The sequence below is a fragment of the Oculina patagonica genome, chromosome 4, assembly GCF_052425735.1.
Source record: "Oculina patagonica isolate OP01 chromosome 4, crgOcupat, whole genome shotgun sequence".
Classification (NCBI taxonomy): domain Eukaryota; kingdom Metazoa; phylum Cnidaria; class Anthozoa; order Scleractinia; family Oculinidae; genus Oculina; species Oculina patagonica.
Genome location: NC_135761.1, coordinates 53,952,097 through 53,971,787, shown reverse-complemented (window position 1 = coordinate 53,971,787; position 19,691 = coordinate 53,952,097). Strand labels below are relative to the sequence as shown.

At 35.7% G+C, this 19,691-nt stretch overlaps 2 protein-coding genes across 2 annotated transcripts; both read right to left on the bottom strand.

The window, feature by feature from the left end:
* Window positions 1-904: 904 nt before the first annotated feature.
* On the bottom strand, window positions 905-17,650 carry LOC144650689 (ras-GEF domain-containing family member 1B-like). The gene is made up of 27 exons (XM_078510418.1): window positions 17,529-17,650; window positions 14,985-15,132; window positions 14,108-14,206; window positions 13,522-13,556; window positions 13,251-13,338; window positions 12,154-12,204; window positions 11,189-11,242; window positions 10,320-10,388; window positions 9,739-9,828; window positions 9,473-9,550; window positions 9,278-9,316; window positions 8,992-9,029; window positions 8,594-8,687; window positions 8,092-8,139; window positions 7,395-7,484; window positions 7,018-7,080; window positions 6,706-6,777; window positions 6,257-6,352; window positions 6,058-6,160; window positions 5,511-5,551; window positions 4,779-4,895; window positions 4,605-4,678; window positions 4,414-4,441; window positions 4,129-4,185; window positions 3,645-3,711; window positions 2,966-3,038; window positions 905-2,539 (listed from the first exon to the last, which is right to left on the bottom strand). The coding sequence occupies exons 2-27, from the start codon at window positions 15,057-15,059 to the stop codon at window positions 2,512-2,514; spliced, it is 1,767 nt and encodes a 588-aa protein (XP_078366544.1). The 5' UTR covers window positions 15,060-15,132; window positions 17,529-17,650; the 3' UTR covers window positions 905-2,511.
* Window positions 17,651-17,836: 186 nt separating this feature from the next.
* Window positions 17,837-19,691, bottom strand: LOC144650699 (adrenocorticotropic hormone receptor-like). Its single transcript, XM_078510430.1, has one exon. It carries the CDS (start codon window positions 19,683-19,685, stop codon window positions 18,699-18,701), a length of 987 nt encoding a protein of 328 aa, XP_078366556.1. The 5' UTR covers window positions 19,686-19,691; the 3' UTR covers window positions 17,837-18,698.

Genomic DNA, 19,691 nt, shown 5'->3' with positions numbered 1-19,691 from the left:
CAAAAAATAAGAAAAGTACTGCAAAGATATAAAGTTTTAATTTTCACAGTTCAAAGTTCGATACATTACCAGTGTCCTAAGGGTTTACTAAATTTTTTAAAGCTTTACTAAAAAAGTTCTACGTGTTTGAAAATAGCAATATGCGGACTTGTCGGCGCCATTTGTCAAAGCACTTTGGTTCGGATGCGGAACATTTAAGAAGTAAAAACACTCGTTTATCTGGGGAAATGGGATTATGCTTACACTCAGCAACTATTTTTATCTATCCTTGCTCATACTAACACTTGAATATGAACAAAAAACGCCGAAATGGAACGAAAAGCTGCCTGAGACGTTTGACCGCGGCGAAGCTAACGACTCCGTCGGTTTGATTTTCACTAGATCGTAACACTGTGCGCTTCTGATTACGACTCCGAAGACAGTGAAAACATTAGGCTGATCGCAGGTGAACGTTTGCTCACAACTTGGTTTTTTCCCCAACAGAGGAAACGCATTTCAGTGGAAAAGCTGAGTTCTGGCTCGGGTTTTCTGGGTGCAAAAAACCCAAGTTTATAAAGGTTGCTGAATACCTAGTGAAAATCGAAAATTGGAGTTACATTTCAGTTTTTATCTTGTATATCGGCGACTTTAACTAGTTTTAATTTTCATCCTGTATTTCAATTTTTATTATACATATTACATGATCGCACAAGCATTGTGCTTTAAAATTCTATCGTGTATAAATGATAATGATTATGAAAATACCGTGGTGAAGTGGGAAAGCTTACATCACGAACGCCAGCTATTCGTCAAAGCAAATGCAAAAATCGTTATGAATGCTAACATGGTTCTCATGGTTTACACTCATACACCACTGCTCTCTTCATTTTAAAAAAACTCAGTAAAAGTCCATGTAACCACAAAGCAGAATCACATTTGCTCACACTTTTAATTGTAAATTCCGTTATGATAAGAAGGAAACCTTAATAATTTTTTCAATGTTGAAATAAATAACTACAATAAATACTAAAATAAATATTAGTTAGTTACATTGTGAATAGAGAATGCCATTCTATACAACTAGCTTTAAAGAAGCTTTAACATAAAAATTTAGGGACAATTCGGTTCTCTACCAATAAATAATACTTCCAAAGTAAACAAGCCGTTGCTAGTTCATTTTAAAATAAAACACCTAAATTCTTCTTAACACAATAAAATAATTTAAACGAAATGTGGCATTCGCTCAAATAATTTAAACGAAAAGTGGTTTTCACTTTTGATGCTTCCAAAAGAACACCACACCACTCTGTATAAAAACAGCATCAACATTTTTGTAAAAACACCACCTTGGTAAAACATCAAAGCAAAGAACATCAACATTTTGCTGTAAAATTTCCTCTCAAGGCGACTATCCAGCTCGGCTCCGACTGTCTAGTACAGAATATATTATAAGATACTATTCTATTTATTAAGAAAAACAAAACAAACAGCAACAACAACAACGACAGCAAACAAAGCAGCAGCAAAAACAAAAACTTAAGAAAATAAAAGGAGCTTCAATCATTGACAAAACTCGTTGGCACACCCACCCCATCCTCCCGTTTCAGTGTTGGATAGCACAATGTGCCCAAACTCCTCGTGCAGTGCGTTTCAGTTTGTGAGCAAAAGTAGGCAGCAATTGAAGGCATTTTTGTTTTGCATGTTACGCAACATTGTAAAGGGGGAGAGAGGGAATTACTTAATTTTTCATGTTTCAAGTGAGAAAAACAGTAATTGTACCATGGTTTTGTCAAAGATTGTAGGTAGCGAATGGCTCGTTTTAAATTGCTACTGTTGCTGGTGTTTAGGCAAGTGTTCTAACTCAACTCATAGCATTGTATCTACATCAATCAATAAGTAGCTATACAATACATATACACTCATAATGTCAAACCCATGACAAATAGCGCGTTCACTTCACCCAACTTTGCAACAAAGGAATGGACGCTTGATGCAAGAATACTTGTCCGCGGACAATATCTCTTTCGAGAAGCGAAAGGTTTTCCGAAAACGATTTTTGTTTACACATAAGCCCGCTCTATTGGTAAAATCTCGGCCAAACCGTTAAACGACAAATACTGTAAGCATTTAAAAATATTGCTAGTCTATTTAAAACATTCAGTTCTATTCAATTTAGCAAATTATTTGGGACAAAAGCTGTGAATGTAAAAAACGCAAATTTTGAAAACTGGAGTATATCAATTGATAGCCCATTTGACTGTGTCACGTGAGGTATTTAGAGCAATCGCGCGAGAGAAAAGAGCTATTTGATAGTTGCTAGTAACCAGATGTTTTACTGCTTTAAGCACATATTTTATAATTTTTTTTTTTTTTGGATTCAGGGATTCACACAAATCGGCATGAACGTTTGAGCCCGTAACACGCACCAGCCTAAGATCCAGCAATTAGGCAACTTCTATTTAGTTCTTCGTAGTGAGTGCGGACTGATACTAGGGCAGGCCTATAGCTTATCACTACGGTGATGATATCGTGTTATCTTTTCTCAGCATTTCTTTCAGATCTGAAAATAAAAACGGGAAGAAACATTAACCCAACCAATAACGCCTTTATTATGAAGACTCAGAGGAGCACCCACTGTGTCCACGATGTAACAACTGGGTTTTTTCGATTTCAACATTAATTGTTAAACTAAATATGTTTGGCAGCAGAAATGTAGAATGCGACAAAATAGGCCATTTTCGGTTTACTTAATGCCTCTTTTTCAAAACGAGTCTACGTGCGAAACTATTCAAATGAAAATGAGTTTGATTTGCATGAAAATGGATCTGTAGGTGAAACTCATTTTCATGTGAATTGTTTTGCACTTGGACTCGTTTTGAAACAGAGGCAAAGGGTAACTCGGAAATGGCCTATTCAACTGCCATCCTTGCCAGTTGGCGGATTCACGAATGAGTCTGGGTACGAGATTGTTCGTGTTAGTACTCACCTCAGTGATTTGCGTCTTTCTTTCTCAAACTGAGTTTCAGGCGCCTCGCATTCATACGACATTAAGGCCAAATCTGCGGGAAAAATTCTCGCGTCAGTCATGTAAAATCGATCTAATAACTAGACGAAATCATTGTCTAAGCAACTTGATTGACTGCAAAAGGGCGTATTACAAGCAATAGAAATGCCACATTCCCCCTTCTTACCAAACAATGCAATTACTCTGTTATTGCGAGAGGCCAAAGTGCCAATGCAAAGCCAGCAAAGAGTTAAAAAGAAGAGAAAATCTCAAAACTGACGAGCTTTCGTAAGTCCACTTAAAGATTCACGCACTCAAATAGTTCGAAGAGACTCATTTTGGCATTGTCACAGAAACATACGAAGAAATGCACATTCAAATCGTCGAATCCGCTGCGCCCCCCTCCCTTCCCCCTCCCCCCCCCCCCCCAAAAAAAAAAACACAGCACGAGCTGAAAGTTGTCACGTTCATCGGTTCAAATCCATACTACGTCACGTTGCTTAGCAATCTGTACGTGTACCGCGGGCTCAATGAATTCTAAGAAACTGGCTTCCCACCGACAAAAGGAACTTATTGCCATGGTCCAAAGTCAAAATACTTTCAGTCTTACTTACAATAACGATAGGCAGGCCGTTTGATAAGAATAACAATGAAAACTCACTTTTTTCAGACAACACTGGTACAGTCATCAGGTAATTCAATACGGTTCTGTTGCGGTCATATTTGCACTTGAAAAACAACAGAAAATAAAAATAAAAAACAGAAACAAAACAGAACAAATGATAATTTTTTTGTACCAAGTTTATCCATACATTCCTGATCAATGGATTTTCTTTCCGCGTAAACGGAGTGGTTAGTTATAAAAGTATTTTATTGTATAGTGTAACTTTAGAAGCACCGTAAAATTCTGAAAATACCTCCCCTCTAAAAAAAGTACATTGTACCCCTCCCAATCTCAGACGCAAAAATCCTTTTGATAATAAGGACGGTATCTATCTAGTTTCTCTGTTTAAAAAAAGGTGTTGGGCCTACTGCACTCTGGTGACATTACGAAAACATCAGACTACGAAACGTAACCACACCGAGTTAGCTAATTATTTATTTTAGTAATTTGTGTCAAGTCAGGGAAGACTAAGAAAACTTACAGCTGCTTCCTTCCAAGTGACAAAATCTGTTATAAGCTTTGAAAGCCGCCAGAATTTCTGCAAGTCAAGTTTGAAGTAATTAGCGTAACAAGAAAAACAACAAAAACCAAAAATAACGACAATGACAGGAACAACAACGACGACAAAACAAAACCGACAACCGTTTTCTTTCTACAGCGATGACCACTCAAGTGTCGAAAGAATGAACGTGCAAAATTAATGCTCTCTACTATACAAACAACGAAGGGGAAACAGAGAAACAAAAGAGTACAAAGGACTATCTACCTCGAAGTTTATATGTCCATTTGGAAGTCTGCATAAAGAAATTAAGAAAAAAATGAAATTAAACAAAATGCAAATAAGGACACACAACGACGGTAGAATTAAACCATTTTGTTGTCAATGTTTTAATTCATTCAGAAAAAGAAGAAACATATCCATATTATTGATGATGTATCACTAAAAAAAAATCAAACCTGTTAGAGTGTCCCTCATTAAGGAAATAAACATCTTTCACAAACAAGCTGAAGAAAGGAATGGCGAATTCAAACTGAAAAATAAAATAATTTCAACAATCAGCAAAACCATTGTCCAGGTCTTGTAGTCTTCTGGGCCACAGCAGGCAGTAAAGGTAGCAAAATAATACTTACCCTACCCCCCTTACTCTCGGTAGCCACTTTAAACATCGTTCTATAACAAGCAAAGTTTGATGCAGGATTCATCTCTCGTTCCAGTCTGTCGAACTTTCTACACTTTACTCTGGACCACTTTAAAATGAGGAGAAAGCATCTCAAATTAGTAACACATTACAGAACAGGCGCGCCCATTGAAAAATGTCGCACGGAAAATGCAAACAAGCAAGAAACAAGACACGGAGCATGCGTAACTGGGCGACGTTTTCAATAGGCGCAATTCTGTAAGAAGCTAAAAAAGGAATTGAACATTTTTTTGACTAGCTACGGTCTCTCTCTCCACTCAGCGAAATGTCAGGAACGATAGTGCGAAGGATAAGTCTGGTTTTACGAAGCCACCCAACAATTCGCCAGTTTTCGTTTTTTCATATTTTTTATTAATATACTCCAAGGGGGATGGAAAGATGGGCTGCGACCAAAAAATTGTCTTCTCGAAGAACACAAGACGTTGACTTCGGTCGGGTTCAAACATCTCTAATTTTAGGCTTCTGGGCAAGGAACTGGGTCGGGCACTTGCCGCACACACAATAACACATGTTTATTTACAATACAGCCTTCAGAATTTGTAGTAAATAATAAAGATGGTATATTTCAGAATTTGAATTTGTTAGAATTTGTGCGATTTATGCATGAGAAACTTAAAAAAAAACAAAGATAAGAAACGAAAACTTAGATGAGAACAAAACTTACCGTCTTTTTTAATCTGGTCACAGGACTCATGTTTAAACCAGCTGAAATCAAACCAAACAGTTGAACGCGCACTTCTTGTAAAAGTTAATATACATTTGCAGCTTTTACAAAGAAAGCACTGTGGCATGTCATTTCTTTACAATCATTCTGTTAGCTGAACTGGCCGGGGTTTTGAGGATGGAGGGATGTGTACCAATTTAAATTCACTCCAACTTGTTTTTCAGCGACAAGATATCAATGATCAATTCAACTACATGTATGGTTGCCACAGACATTAATTATCATAATTTCCTGACTTTTCCTTGATAAAAATACACATTCCCTGACCAAATAAATACAAAATGTCAGATATAGTAGCGGCCTTCAGCCTCTGCTTCCAAAAAACAAAGAAAACAAAAAACACATCGCTGAGATCAAGTTTTTACTAACATAAGGCCCTTTGTACTAACATAAGGCAGCGTTACTAAACTACCAAGGCTATGATCATGTTTCGAAGCGGTAGGAAGTTTCGAAGGTACACTATATATTGTTACACACCTCTTCTTACCAATAATAGCCATCGCTGAGTTAAAGTTCCCTTTGTCATAACACTCAGTCGCAACTTCAACATAATACTCAATGATTTTTGCCCGGAGTTTCTTTTTGTTCCCCTGTACAAAAAAAATATAATCATCAATTAGCAACTAATATAAGTATTAGAAACAACGAACCCAATGTGATAAAGATACGGCAGCGTGTCTACTTACCAGACATATCTCAGTTGCCACAAGATAACCCAGTCTGTTGAACCATTCAATGTAGGCTTCTAAACTACTTGTTTTCTTGATATAGCTCAGTGTTGACTATAAACAAAATAAATAGTCATAAATAATCAGGTAAGAAAAAGGATGAAAATTATAATCATTAATTACATAATTTTATTTGTCGTTTATTTTGCGATTTTATCTGATATCGATTTTCCTTTGTTCAGTGATTTTCTTCAGAGATAACAGCATCTGTTCCAGGAACTACTAAAACTACTAGCGTTAAGGTCAAGCTGTTCATTATTATGTTGCTTGATGTAGAAACTATAACTGTATCTAACGCTACGCAACAGATTCCTTTGTTTTTTTTTCGTAGACCGCAATCAAAAACTTGCAAAAAAGCCCATTTGAAAATGGAATAGTTTTCACAGAAACATGTTGATCAATCTTACTCTAAAATCAGCTTCATCTCTTGGAATGAAAGTTTGTACAAACTCCTCTGGTCCTATGTTGGCAAGTCGTTCCTGGCAAGACAGTGAATACGCCAAAGTTAGATTAACAATACCTTTTTGCACATTAAAAACGCAATGATGCATTGTTAATTATTGTCCGTTTCTCTTAGACGTTACGGAAAATTAAGTTGCATTAAAAAAAGCAAAACCAACCATGGTGATTCTTGTTTCACTCTATGTATTACGGTGATTTCAGAACTGCTACATATTAAAAAATTATTTAGTGACATTCCGAAAATAAGCAAATATTACCATTTCGATATGACATAACTGTTGGGCCAGGATCACAGGACTGGGGCAGACCTCAAGACAACACTGTCAACAAACAAACAAACAATTACAACAACAAACAATTAGGAATTAAAAGATCAACAGGCGTATATCAGTTAAAGAAAATACGATTCTTACTTTTTTTTTCAAGCTAACTATTGGACATGTACATGAACGCCATCAGTTTGTGTTGGTTTCAACATCTACTACAGAGCCTCCTTTTACACACGCATTTGTGCACACTTAAAAGTTCAGGGAAAAGTACTAAACAAAAAAGAAAACAAACAAAAAAAACAAAAAAACAAACACAAACAAAGCTGGTAATTAAAAACGTTTCTCTATAGCTAGTACCCACATACTTTGTATTTTGTTGAACCAGTCAGTTTTCTGTCTTCTGCAGCGGCTGTTGCCTTCAGTAAAATTTCCTCATACTTATCCAGCAAAGCCAGCTATAAAGATAAAGCATTATTACAATAGGTTGCTACACTGTATGTCACAAAACCATTGACAGCACTTTTATGTATTAGAGAAATTAATTCATGTAAGACACTAAGATTTTGACCGTAACTAAAGTCTGGGAATAAAGGATAATTGCAAGCAAGTGGGAATCCGACCTAAGTAGTACATGTAGTTTTATTAAATCCAAGTTCTGAGAATTTGGCAGTACTTAAGAAGGAAGTAGAGATAATGTACTTTGTTATATACATTTCAGCACAGATTTTCAAATTTTTTTTACAATACAGGCCCTAGTTTGGACGAGCAAATGCAATGACATTTACCAGTTATGCACAAAAAGCTGCTTTTTCGATGGTAAAGTATACATCGTCTAATCAGGTCTCTATATACATAGCAACTGAGCACTTGGAAAGTTGACACGTCAGTTTGTCATGACAATACGTCACATTTCTTAGCAACTTTACAAAAACCACAGCTCCAATCAATTTTCATCAGGTTACAACTGATTGAGAAACGTTTCAGTTTCTTGATCGGTGGTGCTGCAACACTCTACAATTGTAAAATGTTATCAAAAGGCAAAGCATTTTAATTTCTACAAACCTTTCGGAACAAAGATTGAGTCATCTGCCCTACCATGTTTCTTAAATCCTTGGGAGAAGAAAAAGGTGGAAAAAATTAATACAAAAAAGTTGATGAAATTACTAACAATCAGATATGTGATCACAGATTAAACATAAACGGCAGCTCAAATTTCCACATTGTTATTTCGAAGTGGACTGACAGAATTCCAGCCCTTTCCTTTCAATCGTTCTTCCTCAAAACAACAACAGGCTTTGTTTTATTAGCAACCTAGCCAGAATTTTGCCTTTTTATGCAGTGATGGTGATAATATCTTTCGTGAATTTTGATAAGTATTATTTTTCTTTTTTGTTTTTTTTTTTTTTTTTTTTTTTTTTTAGTTACACTGTAAGGAGTGCTTTAAAGTTATTTTACAAAACGCCCTTGCTTTGGAGAGCCAAGAAAAAATTGCTATGATAAATACATAGATTATTTATTTATTACTTATTTTTACTGTAAATAATAAGAATGTCCAAGTACTTACCACAGTGAGAGATGCACAGTAGCTGGTAATGTCTTTGATATGCATCATCATCACCTCATCCTTAAAGTCATTTGGAAATGTCTCAGTCCATTCGCTGCATCAAACAAGGCAATGAATCACTGGATCGAAGGCTAGAATTTTAAAAACTGACCCGAGTGCAAGTGCACACATAAACAAAAAATATACTGACCAGAGAAGGTTGTGCCATCTGTTTGTGGACATGGTCTCAAGACGAGATTTCACTTAACAATCTGGCTAAGTGAGATAAGTTATACCAATGGGGGTAAAAGTAAAGCTGTTGAAGTGTTCAAACAGGCACAAAAAATAGGTAATTTTGGTTTATAATAACTGAATCTACTTTGCATACTTCATATTATAAGAAATGCATTATGGCTTACCTTAAAAGTTGAACCAAATTAAAGGCAAGCACCTTTGCCTAAAAATGATAACAATATAACCAAAATTGCATAAATTTTTAATTTCAATTTATTAACAACTTATTAAAAACATTGTTCTCGTATACACCAAATTTTATTACTGTGGTATTTAATTTAATTCAGTGACCAGTTGGTCAGTCCTGAAATAGCCTAAAATTACTGTCAGTATAACAAAGCCCTCATTTTGAATTACAAACTGATTATTTTTGTATAAATACCGACTATTAATTAAAACTTCATAACTTACCTCTTCAGGAGTCGCATGTTTTATTTGTTCAGCACAAGACTGAAATTTAAATAAATAAATTTATAATTTCATTAATTAATAAACCTTACGACCATTGAATTTGTTTCAAAATAACAAACATTTGGAAACAACGGGGCTCAACTGTAATATATATTTGTCTCACTTAATATTATAACCTGAAAATGGAAGATTTACCTTTGAAATTCTTGAAAGCAGGTCACTAGGAAGTATAAACAGTCTTGAACAAAGTAGAAATGCAAACACATATGTTCTCTGGAAAATAAATAACACAATAAATTATGTCAGTACTGTAACAGCTGCTGTAATTCAATTACCCAGAAATAATACCTTCAAAACTAAAAACTATTAATTATAATAGTAATATACTATATATTGATCATTAACCTGTTGTAATTCTTATAAAAAAAGATAATTTGTATATTGGAACTAAAAATCCTTACATCAGGGTAATAATTTGATAGAGGAACCAAACGCTCAATAAGACCACTCAATGTTCCAGCTCTCACATGTCCGTCCTTAAACACCACATCCTACAAACAAATGTATGGGAATGTCATTCAAAAACAACAAGCACTGGTCAATTAACAGTGACCTATGTAGTACTATCTGTTATTTCTGCTTGAATTAGGGCCTCAATACTCTTCGATGATGTAAAAAAATATAAATTTGCAATTAATGTTAGTTAAGCCTCAACTAATCAAAATATTACGAATGTCTCGTCACTATCACATATAGGTTTGGCATGGCATAGAAATACAACTTTTACATCATAAACATCTATTTGGTCAACTGAAGCACCTTTTGTAATGTTAATTCTCAAGCTTTTTCTAGTCAAGATTGCCATTGTAATGTTAGACTTCCCTCATCACAAGATCAAGTTTTTGATGGTACAATTTCTCAACCCAGGTGATGATTTCCTTGACAACTGGACAAATAAATTCCATACTCTTGTTATATTGTAGAGTATATACACAACTCATGAACGAGCATAACACACGATGTTGCATGCGCAGTTACATACCCCTGTAAGGTCTGATGGGTGAGCAGGATTCCTTGATGGAGCAAGGCTGGTTTTCTTCTTGACACTAGACTGCAAGGGAAGACAAAATGAAACAACTAATTCCAGCTGCGCTAGTTACTATTAAAATGCAGATTACAGTTTAATTTCCCAAAGCTATAGAAATTGAAATGGCATGCCAGTTAGGGCAGGACCTGATGAGAGGAGATAGAAGTGAGCCAGGATCTTTATTAAACTGTGGTAAATCCACTAGGTAAAAAAATAAAAAATATATTACCGAACTACATTGAAGTGAATGCAGAAGGGTATTATAAATAATTAATATAAATAATTATGGCAAGGCATCTAAACAGTTAAACAGAAGTGAAGGGCATCATTCACATAAGATGTGCAACCCCATGCAATATGATAAAGCCACAACAATAAATTTTATCAAGCCAAAATCAATAAAATTTAAATGTACTTCTATGATAGAAGTACATTGAAATTTTATTGATTTTGGCTTGACTATTTAAGTAGTAGATAAAATATGAGCGGGAGATCTGTATGGGCGTTTACAATGGCAAGCTGATAGGCGAGCCATTGTATGTAAACGGCCATACAGATTAGATGCGAATATTTTATTCTACTTGTGAAAGAAGACAATAAATGAATGCAAAGTATGTTATGGGAATCAGTAGAGATCTGTATCAAAAGTTAATGAATACTAATTAGCTGAGCAGGAGTTTGTATCAAAAGTTAATTTCTTGTTGATTTATTCATTTGGGGTTTACAGTTTTTAATGATCTGAATACAGTGTCTGGGATTGGTTTGACCCTCATGAATATAATAGTTAATGAATTTTACAATCTTGATTATTGTTAAGGTCTTACATTGCTATTGTGGTTTTCCAAATCTTCTTGTACTAGATTTCCAAAGATAGTGGGCTGTAAAACAAGGTAAATGTTGACAAGCATATTAAAGATGAGCCATGAAAGTTGAATTCGGTATAATATCAATATTATTATTTAACATGTAACTTCATCAATTTTTATCCATGATTGTAAAAAAAATTAGAATGTGTGGTTTCAGAAAATGTCCATACCCGGAAGGGTCTTAGGAAAAATCCCTTTTGTGGGCAAGGTATGGTTAATTTATGGACCTTCACAATTTTATCTTGCAATTATCTCTGACCCTTTTAAGTCAGACTCTTTTAAAACCTAATTATAAGTACTAATGAATGTACATTCGTTGCTGCTGTCAATCAAAGAAACAACAAAAAAATGGATTGAAATCTACCAACACAAGATTCACAACCCATCAACTTAACCTTTTGCACATGTCAAACTGAACTACTTCTGTTTAATAAGAGGCACAGTTAAATGATTGACGGCAGCAAATGAGGATCGTTCTGGGCCTTTGATTTGTCATTTTTGTGCTTTTAAATTTCCTACGAGCCACCATTTTGTTTTAATGACATCAACTGTGCATTCCTGCTATTGTTAGAAAGCAGGGGTTCTTTTGTTTGAAATAACTGGGCAAGGCACTGACGTCTTTTCCGTTTATGGTTGTAATTAAATGCTAATGTCTCCCTTGTCTGGTAAAATTTGTAATTAAGGTGTTATTTGAAACAACTCAACGTCAACTTCCCTCAGGAGCAGAGGTTCCCTTTAAACTAATTTAACCAAGTCAGCGAAGAAAATTGACCTTCCCATTGAAATTATCAAGTGACCTCATTGGGATCTCTGCAGATTGAGAGGCTTAATATGGAGATATTTCAGATGAGTCTGTCCAAACACCTTACAAAATATACATAAACATACAAAATTAATATAAAAAGCAAAAGCTAAATATTTACCCTTGCTTTGACAGTCTGCTTAAATCCAAGTGATGGAAGACTTCTAGAGGACTACAACAAAACAAAATTCTCATCAACTTAAACTAAATAGTGTGCTTGCTTGCGCTTGATGGCTAAGAAATAACTACCACTACTATATAAAAATATGATTTAAAATTTAAACTTATTTTACAGCTCAGTTTGCCAAAAAAGGGAAAAGGACAAGGACAAATTATGAAACTAGTGAGTGACATTACAATAAGTAAAAAAAATCTGAGCATTACATTTTGTAGCTACAGATGGTCACAAAAATTTTTTCCCCTTTCTCATTTTTGCCGCTCTGGCAAATTTAAAAAATATCCATATATTTTAAAACATGATTGTACATGGAATTACAAGTACATTATTACTGTAAACAATTTTTGTAGAATTGTTTAATGTACTGTCAGCAGTACATATTAATATTTTAATTTAGTTTTAACATGTCTATTTATACTTTGAAGTAAGGTGATCCTATAATTTACAAAATAACCAGTCACGGCATAATACCTTTAGTTAGTGGCCAACTATAATAAATTATAATAACAATATTTATTACAACAATAACATTGTGATTATTACAATGTAATAATAATGTTATTATTATTTATTATAATATTGTTATTATATTAACTATATTTACAATAATAACAAACTACAATACAATACTTAAGAAAAATAAAAAAATATTTTCCTATTAACAAAACCAGTATGGCATCACCTTTAATACTGTTCAACTAAAATAATAAAAATATGATAATAATAGTTATATAATGACAACATTTACTACAAAAAATAATATTGTTTATATTGTTACAATATGGTAATAATTAATACTATTTTCATAATATTCTTATTATATTAACTTTAATTACTATAATTCTAATATTATTATTATAATACAATACTTACTGATAATGAAAATTATATAATACAATAATCTTATTATTTTGGTTTAAGTTATTATTATAATTTTAATGCCTATATTATTTAGGATACATCACAAAAGTGACAAAATTGGGAAAAAAAATGACAAACCTAAAAATAATGTAGTTTGCATCTAATAGAGTTTGACTTACCTTCCTCTGTTTGGTTGATCTTCTCAGTAATCCTCTTGCAGCTTCTTCATATTCTTTAGCCAGCTGATGATGTTGTGTTGATAGACGTCTGTAAGGTTAATACAATTTTAATGCAATGATAATTAAAATGGGAAAGACTGTTAAAAATGAAAATGAGTACAGGATCTACTGAGTCCATCATGGATTAATGCATTGTGTACCTGCATGATTTAATAGTTGATATATTCACAAAATTTGATAGGTTAATTAAGACATAAATACTTCTACTTACGCATAGTTTGATTTTTGACGAGTTAGCTCTTTTGCCTGAAATGATCCAAGTTTTTATGTGTTAATTGGTCAGCAGCAAAATGTCGAAAGTTAGATTTACATGTATTTGTTTTGTACAATGTATGTAGCACCTTACATTAATGATAAACTTTAAGGCAAATATATGGCAGCATTATATATACGCTACACAGGTATGCACTGTTAGATGGGGTCCCGTTAATTTTGACCTCTCAGGCCTGTGGGGTTTCCCTTAGAGATGGGGTATTTGAATGTGGAAAAAACTCATGTTAAATAAAATTAATATCTTATTGCTTATCTTAATCAGGCCATTTTGAAATGGGTTAAAATATAAGGTGGATATTGCAGTATTGTGAAAACAAAATTACAAATAAAAACATCCCCTTGAACACTTCCAGTCTGAGATGGGGGTATATAAACTAACTCATTACCGGTAGTCTGAGATGGGCCGGATAGCAAATTTGAACTTTTTTGGTCTGAAATGGGGAAGGGGAAGGGGTTCCTGACCCCAGCAGAGCACCTTCACCCAAACTTTTCCAAGTACCCCCCCCCCCTGAGACTGAGCTGACCTTCTCGACACCACTTATTCCGCGGCCTGTGTCTTCATCTAGCTGTAACTCTAATTGTGTCAGTTTCTTCTTTTCTGCCTCCAGCAATTTTTCAGTCACCTTTAACGGGACAAAAATTTTAAAAAATTATTATTAATAATTTCACCTAAAAACAGTTACATGTATTTAAATTATAAATGACTTTCCCTTTTCTTATCTTTTCTTTTGGGGGAGGGGGGGGGGGTAATTCAGGGTTGCCATTTAATTGGGAATGTATATATTTTTTTATTCCAAGAGTATAAAAATACACAGTTATTAAAACAGCATCAAATACAAAACATGTGCCACTCTGGTGCACAAACAACATCAGTGAAGTCAACTAATAGTAATTCCGATTGGTGTTCCATAATTCCATCCTCCCCACGGAGGGATTTTTGACCCCCACCCCTTCTAGTAATTCATACATTTCTTTTACATTTTTGGTCTTTGAGATTCCATTACCCTTCTGTGTGGGGGAGTATGGATATTTCTGGAACTACACATTATAGAAACATGAATGTCGGAAATAATACAGTAAGTAAAAAAAAGCAGAGATGGTTACAACCAAGGAAGATTAAAAAAAGGATAAGTCATACAAACTTAAAATTAAGGAGCAATTTTTTCATGGTGTGTTGTCCATGCGTGCTGTCCTTAGGCATAATCTAAGAAAATACACTTATATTTGGGGGGAGGGGGGGGGCTGATATACTTGGAGAAGGTTTGTATCTGAGCTTTGATTAAGACTAAATTTTCAAAGTATGAATGGCAGCTGCATTGGGGGGGGGGGGGGGGGGGGATTGGAATTTGGTTTGTTTTAACAGTTACACTTAATTAAATGTACAGTCATGTACGTGCATACCTCCAACTGAACACCAAAGAGTCCCTGGCCAAGATTTTCTAGAGTAGGCTCAGCACTTGCATCACACGATGCCATTTCCACCCAAACACATCAGTACTTTAAAGCTGATGTTTTTTTACACCTTGTCTTCATCTGACACTGACATGAGCTGGCAGAAGCATAAACAAGAAATTATTAATCATTTCATAAAGTAACAAAACAACTATATTACTAGGTATTTGCAAATTATATAGCATTTACAAATTATGTAAATTAACTAGTTAGACTAACAATGAAAATTAAGTTCTAAATAACTAATATCACATGACTAATATTTAACAATTAATTATCCTGCGAAATCGCGTGGAATATCGCCTGATATTTAGCCAACGAGGCCGCAGGCTGAGTTGGCTAAAATGAGACATTATGTCTCGCAAGATTGAGCGGGATAATTGTTTTATTTTTCAACAAATTGTCAACCAAATATATTTTGCAGCTAGTAAAATCTGGGGTTGTGCAGTGCTCATTTCCAAGATTTCTTCCCAACCTAGTAATATATATCGCAGGATATCTGTTATGTACGGATGACAGATAACGTTAACATTTTGACCATATATGGGCAGTGTGCACATTTGTTGCATAATTAACAATATTAAGATAGTACTCCTTCAGATATGCTATGTAGGTATGTGGGGTGCAAATGGGTATCCTTATGGTTTTTGAGCTGTTTTGGTCTAAAATAGAGTATGGTATATACGTAGGTATATTTTTTTCAGAACGATTTTTATGACATCATCCCTTGAGAAGTGCGATATAAAAACAAAAGCAGTTCCTGGGTAGGGCCTGTTCTGATATAGTGAATCAATTTTGGAGTCAGGGGCTCGTTCCCAGGGGGGGTACTCCCGCTTGTAAATGACGGGGATGATCGAAGGATTTTTTTGGGTTTGAAATTTTCGATTCCGGGATTTTTTTGGGTTGGAAAATTTGGCAAGTATTTTTTTGGGTGACTTGATTCAAATAGGGGATTTTTTTTAGGTATTAATAACGAACTTAAAGTGCCTTGCCGTATTTATAGTATGATCAATAATCAAACTCGAGGTTTTTTGCCCCTCCTGGCAATTTAGGGGTAATTTGACAAGGGATTTTTTTTCAGGGATATTTTTGGTCCAGGGATTTTTTTGGGTAATGTCGGAAGACTTAGGGATTTTTTTGGGTCCTGAGTTTTGCCTCCATTCGCTCATCCCCGTCATTTACAAGCCGGAGTACCCTTCCTGGGGGCTCGTTTCTCAAACCTTATACCGATAATTACAGAGCTGTTTAATTCTATGATATTTTTCATATGAACAGAGGATTCCATCACACAAAGTATCAGGCCTATACACTTGTTTTTAAATTACAGATATTTTAAAATGGCTTTACGGTCCTGGAAAGTTCTTAGCGCTTTTGAGAAATGGGCCCCTTGTCTGCCATATAGGATAGGACAAGTGGAAGTGTGGAAGTGTGCTGTAGTCACGCACCTCCACCCAAAGTCTTGAAGAGTACCCCCCTCCCCCCATCTCTCCTGCAGGAATTTTCCATCTTCCTTGTATACCAAAAAAAATTGACAAAAGAAAAGCACACAACAGAAACAGAGAAATTGGGATGCATTATCCAATCATAAATTGAATGAGCCTGAAGCTATTATATAGAACTAATTCATGCAATCGAGTTCTGTGCGATGCAGTTCGTCTTGTAAATTATTCTAAAAAATTTCTGCGATGACATTAAATTTTTAATCCAGTGACTGTATTGTGGTTTGCGGTTTTGCCACCGTGTTAGATGGCTATAATGTATTTTAAGCGTCTATTCCAATAATTAAAGCCCAGCGAAAACCACACGGTATCGGAAGAGATCTTCTTATGTTGAAAAAACATTCAGTTAACGAAACAAAACAAACCTAAACTCGCTACGTGCACTGTTTGACAAAGAGAAATAATGATTTACAAGCGTCATCAAACACAAACAATGAAGTCGAAATATTTATTGTCGATGTTTTCACAAAGGCTTTCACATGCCATAGTAAAGCAAACTTGCAAAGAATTTAATCTAATTTCAAGTGTAAAAGTATCACGCATGTTCCTGTTCGTGCGATCCGAATGCATTTCATCAAGCTTTTTGTTTGGAAAGTTGTTCGATAGTGTAAATTATTAGCTAAACGAACCGAAGCGAATAGAATCGCTTGAAAACAATTGAGCGCCGAACGGGGTTAAACTTGCTCGTCAAACAAACCGCGTAAATAAAGCAATACTGAAAATTAACATTTACCCGTGCGATGAAGGATGACAATACGCTTACTGACTGCTGGAAGAATGTCATTTAGCTCTCATGATCAAACAGAAGGAAGCTTGTTTATCGTTCAGAGCAGAATTAAAAGGTGAGCTAATTACACTGTAAAGAAGAGCTAATTTACATTGATGACAAATTCCATGCAAACGTGCCGCATATATCGTACACAAAGTTTTATCAGCTGTATTTTATCGTTATAATTAGTATAAGTATACATTCTTTAAAGCTGACTTCTCTCACCTTATCAAGGGAAAACTCTCTCTCTAGATGCACGACGACAAGCTTTCACAAAACCCTTGGTAACGTACATTACGCGTTGAGCCTGGGAACAAAAAGTAAAGTGCATTCCTGCGGAAAAAGCGTCCGCAATGCGTACGGAATGTCAGTCAAGAAGTATCGACGCTACATAAATTTATAGTTGTTGTTAATTGCTACCCTATTTTCAGACACATGTGACTTGATTAGACTATATTTGATGTGCTACATTAGCGTATTTACACATACATCGAACAGTTCTTAAAACTGTCGGCTTGTTTCAGCCGACATCAAACGTTCTCTTCCAAAGAAGAAAGAAAATAAGATGCTGCTCGCGGTTCAGAACAGTAGATGTCTTATAAGAATTCTGAGAGAGAGGTGGCTAAACTCACGTCGGCCTCGCTTAGCCTGTGTAGAAATGAGAAGGTACGGCCGGAAAGTGTATCGCAGTAGATACCAGATACAAACCAAGAACTCACGCATAGTGAAAAAGAAAGAAGTGCAAGGGGCTGCCAGACCCTGCTTGGAGAAGTCACGTGCGGTGGCTACAAAGCCAGTGGTCTTCAGTCGCGTACAGTTAAGCTTTAGTCAAGATAACATCCTCTAGCTGGCGATTTTCTTTATTCTTATTAGCTGTTTGCTTTACGACCAACGATATAAAATGTATAAGCAGAAAGTAGCCCTTGAACACTTTTGCTATATGTTGCAAACCAGGTTAATCGTAGCTAGAACGCAGGTTTTCAAAATGAGCGTTGAAAGTGTAATCCGGAATTGCTTTCTGCAGAAACTTTGTTCTGTGAATGCATTTTTGGCTTCCAAGCCTTATATCTCCCACGACAGAGCAGTTTTCCCTCTGGCGACCCACAAACATTTTCTGTAAGTTTACTGTGTTGGTTTCTGTAGTCACAAAATTGAACTGAGAGGGTCTTGGCCCACTCCAGTCCGTATGCGTTGCCTGGAGCACAGAAGACAGAGGATGATGACGCTTTATGATTTATCCAAAATACTTGCGCCACTCCCTCAACCAATCCGATGCCGCTACGCCTGGGCGCGTCTCCGCCCATCTGACTTGTGTTCTCGTTGGCTCATTGTGTTAGTTTGCTTTCTTGTGATTGCTTTTGGTTTGGGTTTTACGATACTAAACTGAAAACCGCTCTAAAGTGCTTTACTCAAAATGGAATTATCCGTGGTATTTTGAATCTGTTGTTGGAGACAGACCGTTGTTTTTACCATTTTTACTACAGCTCGTCGAATCTCAGTGATTCTCCAACAATATATTACTGGATTTATGGAGCTGCACATAAAAACAAGCGTAGAAACATAGATGTAAGCCACTTTCACCGAATTAGTGTAACCCTGTAATCTGTGCGCTACAACAACACCGACAAGTGACGCGTTTGACAACACGAACAAACCAAGAACGTACGCCATGGTGACAGTCGATTTCTTGTATTTCGCAATGCCAGTGATTCTGGCCGAAATTTCCTGGTCTTGAATGCATCGATGGTGTCTCTTAACTTGCTTGTAGATCCTGGAATACGCCCAAAAGGTGACGATTAAGCTCGAGAACAAAATTGGCACTGTTATGGCGTTGAATTTTCTCCCGTCTTTGACCAAAAATCTCGAGCCTGTAGTAAGACCAAGCGTGGACCACAGTAGGCCCACGGTCACCAGTGCTCGGAAATTGGTCACAATTTCGTTGTAGCGGAGGTGAAAGTACACCGCCAGGTAACGCTCGATGCTTATGGCTGTAAGTGTAAGAATCGACATGCCAGAGCTGATGTACCCGGATGTCTCTGTAATTATCCGAGTCGCACAATAAATTTCGAGGTTATGTTGTATCTCTCCAATTTTGTGCGCCACAAAACTCGGCTGTGCCACAAGTCCCACAGTGAAATCGGACAAGGCCAAGCAACAGAGAAGTGTATTAGCTGGACAGTGAAGCGAAGGCGTTCTTTGATAAGCTAGAATGATGAGAAAATTTCCAAGAACGGCCGTCAGCGAGAAGATAGAATTCACAACAGCGGTAGCAATATTTGAGGAGTAAAAGTAGTCGGCAGTGTCGAAATTGATGTCCAGGTTGAAACAGTTTCTCATAGAAGCGTCCGTATTGGTGTAAGAATTTGACGAAAAATTCCTCATTTCGCT

Bases quoted from the DNA above. Each gene is read 5' to 3' on its own strand.
- LOC144650689 (XM_078510418.1), bottom strand. From the start codon at position 15,059: ATGGCATCGTGTGATGCAAGTGCTGAGCCTACTCTAGAAAATCTTGGC. The intron at 4,679-4,778 runs GTAAGTATTATT...TTTATTTTTCAG, and splicing joins CCGAGAGTAAGGGGGGTAGG to TTTGAATTCGCCATTCCTTT. The intron at 4,442-4,604 runs GTTTGATTTTTT...TTCTTTATGCAG, and splicing joins AATGAGGGACACTCTAACAG to ACTTCCAAATGGACATATAA.
- LOC144650699 (XM_078510430.1), bottom strand. From the start codon at position 19,685: ATGAGGAATTTTTCGTCAAATTCTTACACCAATACGGACGCTTCTATG.